Consider the following 16,103-nt stretch of genomic DNA (forward strand, 5'->3'; position numbering starts at 1 on the left):
TTGGAAGAGGGGGAAAAAGAAAGGAAGGGGTATTGTATGATTTAGAAACTGTGCCGGCAATACCAAATGTTAGTTTAATTTGTAATTAATTAATTTTCTTAATTTAGTGTTGACTGGTCTAGATGATCAGACATCATAAATTATTTAGAATTTTTTTTAAAATGATACTCAAAACAGCAAAGGGAACAAAGGCAATACTGAAGCATTTTGGCTGCATTTGGATTCTAAAATATTTTGCAAGCTTAGTTTACATTTACTTTGCACACAGCCACATGATATTAATAATCTTGATTAAATTCTGCAATAACAACGTGGGAAACCAATTTTTCAAAGTACTGGCAGCAACAATGCAGTTGAGTTCTCATTATACATGGAAGTTGCTCTTTCACACGTAATGTGACAGAATGATGGCCAACGGATCCTTAACATAATTTTCTGCAGCTGAATTAGCAAAATGATTTCCTGTAGAACTGGAGCACATACAGACTTTTAAAGACAGATGACAAAGTGTACTGAATCTATTACATCATGCATTTCTCACTGAAGAAAGTTAATTCCAAATAGATTTCACGATTATATTACTGAATACTTCCATTATAATTAGACTGGGGTATGCCAATTAAGTCACATTGTGCAAATACATATTTTCCTGTCCAACCCCATTACACACACAGAGACAAAAAGGTGAATACATCATTTCACTTAATGTGTTCAAGTATTTATTGTGATTTTTGCAATATTCCACCTTCATTGCCACTGCACAGACATACAAGTTATTTGATTCCACTATTAGCCATTGTCTGGGCCTTGCAAACTCCCTTTCCTTTCACTTCAAATGGCGTCCCTTTGTATGTAGCAACACACTCTTCATTTGTGCTGAGGTTAGGCTGAATTTGATCCCATATTTTCTTCTTTGGATTTAGCTCCTTGTCAGGGTCACCTGAGGAGGAGGAACACAAAATATATTAAGAGATACACATGCAAGTTTAAATTATTGCTGTGGAAATGAAGTTATTACAGCTCCACATATGTAAAGTTATTAAAGGTCCATAACACAAATGCTAAAATTTAAAATGGTTTAGAGGAACAGACTACAGTCACTGAAAAGGAGAATTCTGATACTTCATATAGGAACTGAATAATTCAAAATGAAGGTGATAAACTTCTAAAACACAGAGAATCATAGGAAACTGTTTATTCTCTGGCATGGCGTGGGCATTGCTAGCCGGCCAGCATTTACTGCCTGTCCCTAGTTACTCTTGAGAAGGTGGTGGTGAGCTGCCTTCTTGAACTGCTGCAGTCCATGTGCTGTTGGACAATGTCACACATTTTATTCTACCTGTCAAATAGTTTAGTTTGATTTGGTCATTTTCCAATCTTTTGATTCACATTAGGTTGCCCCTTCCTCTATAGGGAGATACTTGATGGGTGAAAATCCTGAAAAGGTCTCCAGAAAAGTGGCTTAGATTGATTGGTATTATCCTTTACCAAAGCAGATACAAATACTGACATTGGTGAAATATATTTCCCCAAAAGCCTTTCTTGAGAGATCCTATGTTAGGCAATTCCATTCAAATACCGTAGCTATATCCGGCAAAAGATTCCAATACTACAGTACTCATGCATCACTGTAAGTAGGTTCTGCCTTTGCATCCCAATATACAGGTTATGAAATTAACTTTATTGAACCAACTCTGGAACCACAGAGATTCCCAAGTGATAATTGACTTGATTGCTGCTTGAACAGGGATCCAGTGGCAGTACTGGGGGCTACGTACAACAAATCCAATTCAAATTTCCAAATTTGAGTGTGCCAAAGTTAAGTGTTTCAATGCATTACAACAGCTACCAGAGTGACCCCAGTATCTCTGACATCGATGATGAGCTGCTTTCCTCTCAGAGATGAGGATTTCAGCTCTCAGAGTCGTAGACTTTTTTTAAAAAAATATCAAGCTGTTCAGACATGTTATGACATACCTCTGGAGCAGGTAGGACTTGGAACCAGGTATTCTGGCTTATTGGTAGCGACACTACCACTGCCTACAACACCCCACCCCAGAGTACTAGATCCTGGAAAAGGAAACTAACTAGCCATTTAACTGCTTAATAGATGTTTAATATCGTGAGCCTCTCCACATGAAGTGATGAGATTAAATTCTACTTGCAATTTCAGGCACATGTCCTTCCTCCATAATAGGACCTCATGCCTCAGCAGTTCCACCCTGTTATTTTTTCATGTTATAAAAAATGATCAATAAGGTGTCAAACTTAATATTTTCCAGAGGCATAAGAAAGATTCTTTAAGCTTCATTTCATGCAATCTTCCATACATAAGATTAGCTTGAGAGATTCACATTATGAGGCTGCAACTCCCAGTATACATCCTGCCTGTGGTTAGATGAATATCTATTTACTAAGCATGGTCGGTCAATTCATAAGATGTGCATGTGTGAAGGATAGAAATTATTATATTACATTCTTTCACATGCTCAACAGCAGATAGTGGAGATGTATTTTGTGGGGAAATACCAAAAGTGGAAAGTAGTTGGTAATGGAATTCCACAAGGATTCAATTTAGAGTTTCAGTTGACAACGAACTCAAATTGTAACAATGTTCCATAACTTAATGCAATTGGGACATATCAGTGTAGTTTGCTCTGCATTTTTGTATCTAGACTGTTTTACGTCATCAGAAAATGCGAAACCAGATGCCTTTGAAAATATTTCTAATCCATAACATGATTAATTGCGTTTTTTTGCACAATTTGTGCTGCTGTAGAAATTATAGCAGAAACAAACTACTAACTGATTACAATTGATGTTTTTTATTCATGCATGGGACATTTAAGTCAACGGCCAGGCCAGCATTTATTGCTCATCACTAATTGTCTTAGAGAAGATGGTGATGAGCTGCCACAGATACAGCAAGACTGCTGTTAGTGGGGGAGTTACAGGATTTTAATCCTGTGACACTGAAAGCCCAGCAATACATTTCCAAGTCAGGATGGGGAGAGGCTTGGAGAGAAACATGCAGGTGATGGCATTTCCATGTATCTTCTGTTCTTGATGTGGAGGTGCCGGTGTTGAACTGGAGTGGACAAAGTCAAAGTCACCAGGTTTGGTCTTAGGAGATAGACAGATATGCAGATGTTGGAAGTCAGAGTCGATAAGATGTGGAGCTGGAGGAGCACAGCAGGTCAGACAGCATTTGAGCAGCAGGAAAGTCAACATTTCAGTGGAGGAGCCCCAGGATGGACATGTTGCCAAGGTAGTGAGAGTTAGGAGACCTATTGCATCCATTGCTCCAGGTGTGGTCCTCTCTATATCGGAGAGACCAAGCGCAGACTCCGTGATCGATACACGGAGCATCTGCGCTCTGTATGCTCCGATCAACACCACCTTCTGGTTGCCAGCCATTTCAACTCCCCCCTGCCACTCCCTTGGCAACATGTCCATCTTGGGCCTCCTCCACTGTCACAATGAGGTCATATGCAAATTGGAGGAACAACAACTTATATTCCACCTCAGGAGCTTACAGCCCAATGGCCTCAAAATAGAATTCATCAGCTTCAAAATCCAACCCCCCCCCCTCCTCCAGCCTCATCCCATGTCCAGCCCTCCCTCTTTTCCCCGCCTACTTTACCTGACACAACCTGTCCATCTTTCTTCTCACCAACTAACCTCTACAATCCACCTATCACCATCCCACCTACCATACCCCCAGCCACCTCCCCCCTATTTATTTCTGAGCTCCCTTCCCTCTCCCTAGTCCTAATGAAGGGTCTAGACCTGAAACATCAACTTTTCTGCGCCTCAGATGCTGTCTGACCTGCTGTGCTCCTCCAACTCCACATATTATCAATCAGGTTATAGTCCAACATGTTTATTTGAAATCAGAAGCTTTCAGAGCTCTGCTCCTTCAGCAGGCCACCTGACAAAAGGAGCAGCACTCTAAGAGCTTGTGATTTCAAATAAACCTGTTGGGCTAAAGCCTGGTGCTGTGTGTCTTCTGATTTTGTCTACTGCCCTTGTCCTGGACTGTGTCAAAAATTTTGAGTGTTGTCAGAACTACATTATCCAGGCAAGTGAGAAGTATTCCAACATGCTCCTGACTGATGTCTTGCAGGTGGTTCTGAGGAGTTACGAGACAAGTTCCTCGCTGCAGGATTCTGCCTCGTAATAAAGGCAGGACTCTCTTAGAATAATTAAAATCGATCACCCCAGACAGTTCAAGTGTCACTGACCAGCGGTTCAACAGTCAGGTTAGTCAGTACGAGAGATTGCAGCTCCGTGTTAGTGCAAGAGAAGGTGATTCCATGAGTCTGAAGTGCTGCTGTTAGCTGGCTCCATACAAACAAAGGACTGTCCAAAGGCAGTGGCGTTTTGCTCGGAGCAACTAGAGAGTTGGAATTGGGTCATACACTGGGACTGCAGCCTTAGTTGAATGCTTGGTTGGATGCAGTCACAGGAGAGGTTAAGTAGCTGGGAGTTGAGCAGTCGCTGGCCAGAGCATAGCTGAGAAGCTGGGGACTGCATGTGTTTAGATGCTGGTGTATATCCATTCAAAACAATGTGACTCTGCCTCAAAAGTAGGTCAGAACAGTTGGCAATGTTTACCACAGTGGCTTGCTCTAGGAATAGATCTGAGAGATGTCTGGAATCACATGCCTTTTGGATGAGGATCATGCCTGTGGAACTCAAGTGGAGCAGACATTCTGTTGGTTGGGAATCAAATTAGCTCTGAAGGAGAGAGGCTGGAATTCTTCATGAGGGAGATAAAGATTTGAAATGATTTGTTATGACTCTCATTGGGATTGCATTGCTGAAACAATTGTGGGATCTCTCTCATTTGTACCTGCCATTTAATGCGTAATTTGTGGTGTGTTCAAACAGTTTGCCTGTTAAGTCATGTTTATCTTGTTAATTCTGTATGTTAGAGTAAAGCTATAAACAGATTGTTGATTGTTTACTTTTGTTATAATAGAGCTGCTGCAATTACTGGACAAATCAGATCCCAGACTGAAAACTGGCTGCCATGATGTGGAGGTGCTGGTGTTGGACTGGGGCAGCCAATGTCAGAAGTCACATGACACCAGGTTATAGTTGAACAGGTTTCTGTGGAATCACCACCTTTTGGAGTGCTGCTCCTTCGTCAGCTGAGTGCTCCAAAAGCTTGTGATTTCAAACATTTCAAACATGTTGGACTCTAACCCAGTGTCATATGATTTTTAACTTTGAAGACCGGCTTGATATGATACTTTGCTTTGTTCTGTGATCGCTTCCTAAAAGCGCACAATGCTGCAGATTTTGCTTGAACAATAAAACCAAGTTTTATTAAGTAAAAGATAAAATAGAATAAACCAAAAAAAATTTCAAAGATTTTAAAATATATTGTAAACATTAATCCCATTAATTCCAAACCACTACTTTACAAACTGAAAATAAAAAAATAACAGCTTTTGTACAGTGCCCAAAACACACCCATAAGTACAGTACCCAAAAGCATATCTTGTACAGTACCCAAAAACATGACTTACACATTACTCTTACCAGAGTCCCTGCCTGTAACATCTCAATTGGTTTAAGGCACTTCTAACTTTAACTCAAAAGATTGGAACTGCATATAGCTCTTCCTTGAGCTATTATACACCTGAGTTTAAACATATTTAATTTAAGAAATTTCTGCAGGATATTATCCCAACATTTCTGGTCTAGCACTATTACTTACTCTTTACTTTAACGTAATCTAGTTTGCCTATATCCTTCTCTTTCCAGAAGCACTGAAGGGCTTCACAGGACTCCTGAAAACTCAAAGTAAAACAAAAAAAACTCTAAACTACGAGTGCTTCTCTTAAGCTTTGAAAACTCTCCTTATCTTCTAGAGTTTGTTTATCTTAGTTGTAAAATCCTACCAATGTGTACAAAAACTCATTAATTCTAAAGTTTGGCCTCAAAAACTGCTTTAAGATAAATCACAATGGCTACAGAAATACTTTGGAGGTTTTCAGTGTCTCTGACATTAATTATTAACTTATAGGTTCGTTACTAACTCAGAAACCGTATATATACGCAGGCTACATTACTCTGTTCTAACTTTGTATAGTAAAGTTTATGTTGTTTGTTGAGAAGTATGGAACTCTGTGGCTTTACTCTTTGATTGAGTACCTGGAATTCCAAATTTTACCATCTTTAAACAAAAACTTCACTGATCCCTAACCAGATTGTAACAGATGCGGCAGTCTTATCTAGCATCACAATAGGCAATTACAAGCACACCAGTATCAAATATTTACTTCTGCAGTTCCAAGATTGTAGAACAATCATTCCAAATGGACTTGTGGAAAGTCTACATTTTGTTGACTGTCACCTGAACCGCATATGTTGCGAATCTGAAGGCAGTATGTAGGATGTAACTATACTTACATCAACAGTCAAAATTCAGATTTTAATAGCATGCCAATCAATACCCTTTAATGCCACCAACTACAGGTTCACAAATGATCTGTTCAACCTAAATCACTTTTGCTAACTATTAAGACTATATATTGTGATCATATGGATTATCTACTTACCAGGGTAGCCCTCAAAGGTTACTCTATCGCCAGGAACAGCATCACTTGGTGGGTCTAAGATTTCAACTTTCTCTGGTGAACTCGCACACATCACCATAGCCTGTGAGACAACTCCCCGCATCTTAGCTGGTTTAAGGTTGCATAGCATGATGGCCAGTCGATTCTGCATCTGCAAAATCAACAAAGCTTACAAAACTTGTTTAAGGTTTTTGAACCACACTATTTTTTTTAAGAAACAGAAACCCATCAAGATTACAACTTTTAAAAATCTGTTAAAAGTTTAAATTTCTAAGAAATTAGATTGTTCTTGTACTTCATTAAAAATTTGCTAGCAATGGTGTGGAGGCGAGAAATGAAGGAGCCAACATACAAAGATCATTAAAATGCAATCGTCATTCACATTTGACTAATTGTAAAGATAAACATCCCATTAGAGTGAAAGTGCATACAGGAGGTTTTGTTATAGTTAAATAAAGCCCCAGATATCCATATTTGGTGATTTGTCAACAATCCTGAGCACTGTATCTTAAAGAGAGTATACGGTGGCCTTGGAAAGAATACATCCCCTATTTTTAAATCAATCCATTAGCAGCAGTGTTGTCAGCTGGTGAGGCCCTAAGCACTAGAATTTACTTCCAAACCTGCTTCGCCTCTCTCCTCCCATAAATCCTACATCTATGTCCAAACTTTTGGCCAACTGTCCTATTTGTTCATGTGTTACTGTGCCAAAGTTTGTTTGAAGGTGCTCTTGTGGCTGTAGTTAAAAGGTACTACATAAACACAAGCTGTTGTAACCAGAGGTAACAAGAATTCACCTCAATGTTACAAGAACTTCAATGGTTAGATTCTGAGGGGCGAATTACAAAAAACAGATTTATTATTTGCCTGAACGTGGAAGCATAAGGGTGATTTGATTTCAAAGGAAAAAAAAATGGGTGAGATAAAGAAACTAGTTCTGTTAGTGGAAGGAGGAAAATTAGGACAAGTGGACTTAACCTTACAATTAGGGCTAAGAGTCAGAAGAAAGGTTAAGAAACATTTATTCAAGCAAAATATGCTGGTAGTGTGGAACTCTCTATCACAAGTTGCTGATGCTTGCTTAATTAATAATATTAACTCCGAGATTGATAACATTAGATAAAGGCATAAAATGATTAAAGCAGATGAATGGATTTAGATATAGCTCTACCATAATCTCGTTTACTGGCAGAACATATGATGGGCTGAATGGCCTGCTACCCTCACTTTAGATATGACATTCTGGGGATAAGAGGGGTAACGTGCCCATCTGTATGCCTAGTTGATAAGTTTGGGTTGCAAGAAAGGAGGAATCTAGAGAATTGCAGGCAGTCCCCAGGTTGTGAACTTATTCTGTTCTGGAGTCCGTTCACAAGGCAATTTATAAACAAGTCAGAATACAATGCAGGACAATGTAAAGCAGCTGTTCATAAGTACAGGAAATGTTTGTGCTTCGGGTCTTTAAATATAGACCCCTGTATGACATTGCATTCCTAAGTACAAGCATTCATAGGTCGGATGTCCCCTGTATAACAGGGCTGAGTGCTGAAACGATTGAACAAGTAATTTGTTGGCAACTTGTGCAGTTGTTAGGGCCCTGAGTGAGATCAAGAAATAGAGTTAAGCCAATACAGGATCAGCGCAACTAGATGCCATGAATACTGGTGGCATTCAGCAACTTAACCCACATCAAAAAGCCGCAAAGGAAATCTACTGCAATATTGCAAAACACAAAACCACAGGCATAGATACAGTGAACCAAATTTAGACAATCACTTGGCTTTCCTGTACTGGTTGGGTCAAGTGAAACTGACAGAGACTCAGCATATCAAACTAAATTGAGAGACGGGTCTTGTGGTGCAGTAGTGTCGTCTCTATCTCTGAACTAGGATGTCTGGTTTCAAGTCCCATCTCTCCAGTGGTGTGTAATGATATCTCTGAACAAGCGGATTAGAAAATATGTCTAACTGAATTGAGAAACCATACTTGGGGAGGCAAAGAGCATAATCAATCTTGCTGCAGAGTCAAAAGCTAAATAATTTCCTTCCACAGATACACTTGCAGGTTCAGAAAAGCTGCTTGAAGCAAGATAATTCAATATATTCCTTGTGCGTGATAAAATAGCTAGGCATGGTTTGCCTATATAACAGACAGATGATTATTAGTGCAGAACACAGCAAAGTGAGAGTTTTTCAATGGATGAGCTGATTTGTGGTGCATTGTGTGGCATTTGCCACTAGTAAAAGGCAGTGCTGGTAAGTGCAAGGCTGTTGGCTATATCATGTCAGTGAAGCAAAGATCACCATTGATGCTTGACCACAACAAATACATATCATAGACAGTTAAACATGCAACAGCTTTACAAAGGATCTGTCAACACTTCTGCAGAGATATCCAGAAGAAAAATAACTGACAGATTCTCTCAATTTGATATACATTTGTTTCTAACAAACAGCTCATTTCTGGGTGATAAAGGTGGCACTTTCAGGAGACAACACCTTCCATCCCAACCTTAAGTTCACCTGGACCATCTCTAATACCTCTCTCTCCTTGCTGGACCTCTCTGTCTCCATCTCTGGCAACCACCTAGAAACCGATATCCATTTCAAGCCCACTGACTCCCACAGCTACCTAGAATACACCTCCTCCCACCCACCTTCCTGCAAAAATGCCATCCCCTATTCCCAACTCCTTCGCCTCCGCTGCATCTGCTCCCAGGATGAGGCATTCCACATCCGTACATCTCAGATGTCCTCGTTTTTCAAGGACCGCAACATCCCCATTCAGTGGTCGAGAACGCCCTCGACCATGTCTCCCGCAACTCATCCCTCACACCTCCTCCCCGCAATAACAACCAAAACAGAATCCCCCTCGTCCTCACGTACCACCCCACCAGCCTCTGGATCCAACGCATCATCCTCCGACACTTCCGCCATCTGCAATCCGACCCCACCACCAAAGACATTTTTCCCTCCCCACCCTTATCCGCTTTCCAGAGGGACCATTCTCTCCGTGACTGCCTTGTCCGCTCCACATCCCCTCCAGCCCCACCACACCCGGCACTTTTCCCTGCAACCGCAGGAAGTGCTACACCTGCCCCCTCACCCCCATCCCAGGCCCCAAGAAGACTTTCCACATCAAGCAGATGTTCACCTGCACATCTGCTAATGTGGTATACTGCATCCGCTGCGGCCTCCTCTACATCGGGGAAACCAAGTGGAGGCTTGGGGACCGCTTTGCAGAACACCTACGCTTGGTTCGCACTAAACAACTGCACCTCCCAGTCGCAAACCATTTCAACTCCCCCTCCCATTCCTCAGACGACATGTCCATCCTGGGCCTCCTGCAGTGCCACAACGATGCCACCCGAAGGTTGCAGGAACAGCAACTCATATTCCGCTTGGGCTGCAGCGTTCCCAATGGTATCAATGTGGACTTCACAAGCTTCAAAACCTCCCCTCCCCCTACCGCATCCCAAAACCAGCCCAGCCTCCCTAACCTTTCCTTCCTCCCACCTATCCCCTCCTCCCACTTCAAGCCCCACCACCATCTCCTACCTACTAACCTCATCCCGCCCCCTTGACCTGTCCATCCTCCCTGAACTGACCTATCTCCTCCCTACCTACACTCACCTTTACTGGCTCCATCCCCGCCTCTTTGACCTGTCTGTCTCCTGTCCACCCATCTTCTCCTCTATCCATCTTCTATCTGCCTCCCCCTCTCTCCCTATTTATTTCAGAACCCCCTTCCCCTCCCCCATTTCTGAAGAAGGGTCTAGGCCCAAAACGTCAGCCTTCCTGCTCCTCTGATGCTGCTTGGCCTGCTGTGTTCATCCAGCTCTACACCTTGTTATCTCACTTTTAGGAGACTTATGGATGGAAAATATGTAAGCACTAGCTCAATGTTAGGATAGAGGATATACCTCATTATTGCGCCACTAATCAGAAATGATTGACAGTTTGTAGTTTAGAAGCCTCTGAACTGTTTTCAGGCTACTGAGTCTTTTTTGACAAAATGAAGAAATCCAAGAAACCTACTGCACACAAAATAGATCCTGAAAACATAATTCCCCGTTTTAATTAACTAAATTAAAATGGTCAATTATCATGATACAATAAAGAGAAGATTTCAGAGTGCGCTATTATCAGAATTACATATTTTTCAAAGACAAACATATCCAGCACAAATTTGCTGAGCACATGTTTTGGATTTCATTTCTTACAACAGCACATCTGCAGACAATGTTAAACATGTAAAATAAAGTGGAACAAACTGGTAAGTACTGGAAAACAATTTCTCCATGTTGAAGATCTATCTGCAACATACATTGCACTGCACACACTAGCAATTTCAAGCACAATAAAATATAACAAGAGTAGTGCCAGCAGAGTCAAAAGGTCTTACAGAAGAAAGATTAAAGCACAAATTTGCATAACTGATGATTAGTCAATTTCAGTTTCCTGTTGTGCACTAGATTTTGTTCTGCACATAAAAGTCTGCTTTATAATTCAGAGAATAATTTGAGGACTTAGTTGAGCAGGATAAAACAATTACTGGAAAATTCCTTCCTTTCTCAAGATACAGTCTGACCCAAAATTTTAAAGAGAATGACCATAGTTACTGACTCCAGATCGAGTACCTCCTGCATTAAACAGGTGAGTAGAATCCAAGATTGGTTCATTTTCTCAAATAACCAAATGCGTACAAGTTTGTATTCATAGACAGGCAAGTTGTATTAAACTTGGCTAACGATGGTTTGTGAAGTGACGTATAAAACTGTGTGCATTTCATTTAAAATGTTGCACCGTGCCAATAAGAAAAGGAATGAACTGAAGTGAGACTGTAATGTTGAAAGACTAGGAAGGCACTTTAATTGACCCACAGAAATGAAGGAGGAAAGCAACAGTGGGGATTAAAATATTTTATTGTGCAAAACCCACCCACGCCCAACTTTACACATGTCCAAACTTGAAGCTGAAAATTCAAGTTCACATCCATTTAATTGCATTTGTTCAACTACCTAAGCCCACCTGCTGCCTGGCAAAATAACAAAGCATGGGCATGATTTATTAAATATTAGACTTTTACAGAACTTTATACCCAGCTTAACCACAATGGTCACTGCCGCACTAATGTAGAAAAAGTTGAGCTACAGGAATGAATGCAAGATAACCTTCATACAATTTATTTCTAGTAATGGAGTGTTTTGAATCAGATTTACCTCCTCTATTGGCATGTGGTTCACCAGTCCACTGACAACAGTTCTTGGGTTTTCTTCTCCAATATCAACCTCTTCCACATAGAGGGAGTCAGCATCAGGGTGCTTTTTGGCAGTGATGATACGTCCAATACGTAGGTCTAAACGAGAAATGTCAATTGGTTTGGAATCATCGCCACCTCCAGTTGTCTGTTTCTTCTCCCCTTTGAATTCAAGAAAGATCAATGTTAACATTTCAAACATCTGTAATGTTTCTTTTAAAAGAAAAAAGCCATCCACATGCAATCAAAACAGCTATGTGCACCTTACTGACTACTGTTTCATAACTGAAGCATCTTCTGTAACAAATCAGTAAAAGATGACAACTATATTGTGCAGCGAAATGTATCTGCAAGTGTAGGGATCGTGATCCGTAATTGCCTGAGGATTGATCACAACTTTTCAGCTGAAATGAATAATTCATCAAGTTCCTTAATGTGTCAACTCTTCCCACTCTACACATTGTATGAACTCATTCTTCACTCTCCTCTACCCACCAACCCCAACATCTTGTCTGAAGTACTCGCTAATTATTTAGCAGAATATAGGAACAATTTTTCCTACAAATTGACACGCACACAATAGGTCAATTTGCAAATAATTATTCACATTATTAAAGTATTCATCATTCTATCGGAACAGTTGCTAACTTTCCAGTTTGCAAATGTCACATTGTAGGAATGGGGAACACATCAAACAAAATTTTTAATAATTTGAGCGTGTTTTAAATGAAAAAAATTACAACCTTTGCTAAGGATGGTAACACGATCGATCACAAAGCTATGAATGTTGTTTTTATTTTGAAATTTAAGAAAATAAACTAATAAACTAGTGCTTTCCAAATTTATTCACACAAACCCCATTTTGGAGCTGAAAATTTGCCATGATCCCAGTCCTTCGAGAGTGGGTACAGGTAACAGACGAGACTTGAGAGATCAGGAAAAGGGTGAAGGGGATGGGAGACGGGAGACGAGACCAGGTTGGGTAGAGACCTGTGACAGCACTGGTGGGCCACTGGGAGGAAACTGAAAGGTGTGTCAATGTAGGGCTTGTCGGGAGTGGGATGACAAATTTTGTTTATTCCACACAGTTTTTAAATCTAAAAGCAATTACTTTTCTACAGAGTTCTCCAAGACAAATCAGGTAGTTAGGCCAAGCACCCCATCAGGAAGAAAAAAGCTCCATAGCATCCAGTGCTGCTTCAAGAGCATTTGCACCCAAAAACTTTCGGCTGGCAACACCACAGGGGGTTACAACCCACAGTGTGGGAAGCCAAGCCAAACATTTCACCACATTAAATTAAAAAAGTATTAAGCCACAAGAGCTTTACAGTGACCATTTTGAAATTGAATGCTTTTCAAAAAACACACACCACAGCTGACCAGCTATGAGGAAGCAGATTGAAACCACCTAAATTTTGATTTGAATTCAGGCATAACAATCATGAGAAGCAAGCAAAAATCACTATGGTTCTTTTGTCTTAATAGGAATTTAAGAATTGACAGATGATTTGAAAAGTTTTATACAGTCATCTGCAAAAAGAAAAGTTTTTTTCAAAATAAAGAAAATGAATTGTTGAAAAGATATGACCAGTTATATTGCCAATATAGTTCAACTTCCAATAGGAACACATAAGAGTTTCAGGTTCATTATAAACACAAATACAAAGCCAATGAAAAAAAAATACGCCCAACATAAAAACAAGCACTATGGGTGCTAAAAATCTGAAATAAAAAAAATTGATGGTAATGTGCAGCAGGTTAGGCATCGTCTGTGGAGAGAAACAGCTAATGATTCAGGTTAAGATTACCAATCAGCATTGTAGAGAAACTCAGCGTGCATTATACTTATACTGTAGATTTCGAAAAGTCACAATACAGCAAGTTGGACTTTGCAATGCATTCTGAGAACAGGGCAGGACTCAGGGGAATACATTAAAATTAAAAGTAATTAATCTCCTCTATGAAATTATAAAAACCATTGTCATCCAACATTGTTCCAAGTTCAGCTGTGATTTATAGGTCTATCTTCCTTTTCACAATGTCAGCAACTGGAAGTTGATTAACTTCATACGGCAAGGGAAATTCTTCAGAAAATGTCTGTTTTCTGACTGTTAGCCAGCAGTTCCAGACAGGGTGATTGAGACATGTATACAGGTGTTTCTCACTCTTCCCACCACCACATCCCTGCCCCCAAAAAATCTTCATAATTCTTGGCAATATTACCAATTTCTGTGGAATATATACCCAATTGAATTCAAGGCCATTATTTACCAAATTTCTCTTGTCTTTGAAAAGTTTTTGTTTTAATTCACTTGTGGGACATGGGCATCGATGGATTGGGCCAGCATTTATTACCCTTCCCTAGTTGCCCTGATTTTACATTACATGAGGACTCCCTGTCCAACACAGATCTGATACACTCAACACAATCCAGCAAAACGACAATATTAACAATAACCCACAGATAAGTTCCATCAGCAAGTGAAGTCTGAAAATGCTATCAGATTTTAATTGCTGCATGCTTGAGCGAGGTGAACTTAACGTGCACCAAGTTTGGTCCTCTGGAAGTAGTTAGTATCCATGCACTGTTGGACAGAATAGTTGAACAGCAGGACAAGAACAAAGACTTCTTACATTATGTTCTCCCAAAAGTAGTCAGATATATGAAATTAAAGTGCAGATGTGAATTATAAAATGTATGGGCTTGAGTAGCTTTCTGTGAGGAGAAATAATTTATAGTGTGTTCATCATATTAACTAGGATTAAGGACTTGAAACGATATTTCCTGCATTTCCCTTCATCTGTGTATGCAAACACCTTTTGGTACTTTTTTGGACTCAGGGACATAGTATTACACTGAAGTACAAGCCAAGATTATGTTTCACCCTTAAGAATAATGAAACTGTGTCCCCTTGGTCAGGTGCTCAGAAAAGATTCAATGTCACCAAATGTAGCAGGGGAGATCTGTGATCTGGTAAACATTTCTCTCTCAACCAATAGAATCAAAAGTTAATGAACTGTCACATTTCTTTTGTTATCCACGGATCTTCTGCATAAAATGGTTGCTATATTTGCCTACTTAGAAAAATGAATACAATGAATTGTAATGATTTATTTTCAGGTGCACCAGCTGTACCTTGGTTGGTAGCACTAGTCATTGAGTCACAACGTTCAATGCTCAAGTTCCATTTGAGGGCTCAAATACAAAAGTCAAGCTGACACAGTACAAGGGGGCCTCCATGGAAGGAGGTGCTGTCTTTCAGGTGAGATGTTAAACCAAGGTCCCATCTATCTTCTGCCAACATCCTAGGAAATAGCTCTGATGTCCTGCCCAATATTTATTCCTTAAGCAACATCACAAAACAGATTATCTGATTATCTGCTTATTGTGCATATGCTGGCATATTTCATACAAAGCACTTGGAGATGTCTAATGATCCTCAAAAGCAATATATAATTCTAACTTTTTCTTTTTGTTGGCTGTGGAGTGCTTGGGAGCAATTCTTCCTGTTTAGAATTATTTTTTCCAATGTTAACTCTCTGGGAATGTATCCACAGTTTTATTTAAGATAACATCTTAAATAAGTCACTATTATTAGTAAAAACAAAATGCCAGAAAGGTTGGAAACCTTGAGTAAAAACAGAAGATATTAGAAAACACTCTTTAGGTCAGGCAGCACCTGTGGAGAGAAAAATTGAGTTAACATTTAAGTTACTATTGACACAAACAATCGCTCCACAAATGGTGGCCAAGTCTTTCCTAGCATTTTCTATTTTTACAGCTGAAGTAGCTAAATATACAGTTAATTGACAAAAGGCCAAAGGCACACATCTCTTCTGGCCTCTTGTCCTGGCATTACAAGTGGTTACACAATTTTAATTCCTATTGCTTCCGAACGCTGCTTCTAATGAGTGAAAACAAATTCATTACCAAATTTATTTATTTGTGCATAGAATTAAAACTTAATAGTCCTTATAAGAAACAATGATTTCAAGGACACTTCTTTAAAAACAATGGACACAGATTACAGACGTTTGAAATGTACATCGTGCAGCGTTTTCTATTCATTACTCTCCTGTATATAAAAAGATTTTATTTGCATGGTTTTCAAAAATCTAAACCCACTAGCTACTCATTTTGTTAAGCAAATTAAATGCAGCAGTATGGAACAGTGCTCTCTATGATGGTTAAATAAACCAGTCACTGTATTAGTTTTGCACCAAAATTAGAGAACAATGCAATTTGGTATCCAT

General features: G+C 39.8%; 1 protein-coding gene across 1 annotated transcript; it reads right to left on the reverse strand.

Annotated features, from left to right (window-relative positions):
• Positions 1 to 702: 702 nt before the first annotated feature.
• On the reverse strand, positions 703 to 13,187 carry LOC109919471 (aminoacyl tRNA synthetase complex interacting multifunctional protein 1a). The gene is made up of 3 exons (XM_048593290.1): positions 11,812 to 13,187; positions 6,573 to 6,741; positions 703 to 940 (listed from the first exon to the last, which is right to left on the reverse strand). Exons 1-3 carry the CDS (start codon positions 12,049 to 12,051, stop codon positions 774 to 776), a joined length of 576 nt encoding a protein of 191 aa, XP_048449247.1. The 5' UTR covers positions 12,052 to 13,187; the 3' UTR covers positions 703 to 773.
• Positions 13,188 to 16,103: the final 2,916 nt, after the last annotated feature.

Source organism: Rhincodon typus, unplaced genomic scaffold, assembly GCF_021869965.1.
Source record: "Rhincodon typus isolate 14 unplaced genomic scaffold, sRhiTyp1.1 hic_rhity00002615, whole genome shotgun sequence".
NCBI lineage: Eukaryota > Metazoa > Chordata > Chondrichthyes > Orectolobiformes > Rhincodontidae > Rhincodon > Rhincodon typus.

Excerpts from the sequence above, each read along its gene's own strand:
- LOC109919471 (XM_048593290.1), bottom strand. The coding sequence starts at position 12,051 with ATGTTTGAAATGTTAACATTGATCTTTCTTGAATTCAAAGGGGAGAAG. Across the intron at positions 6,742-11,811 it reads ACCACATGCCAATAGAGGAG|ATGCAGAATCGACTGGCCAT; the intron begins GTAAATCTGATT and ends TTGATTTTGCAG. Across the intron at positions 941-6,572 it reads AACCTTTGAGGGCTACCCTG|GTGACCCTGACAAGGAGCTA; the intron begins GTAAGTAGATAA and ends CCTCCTCCTCAG.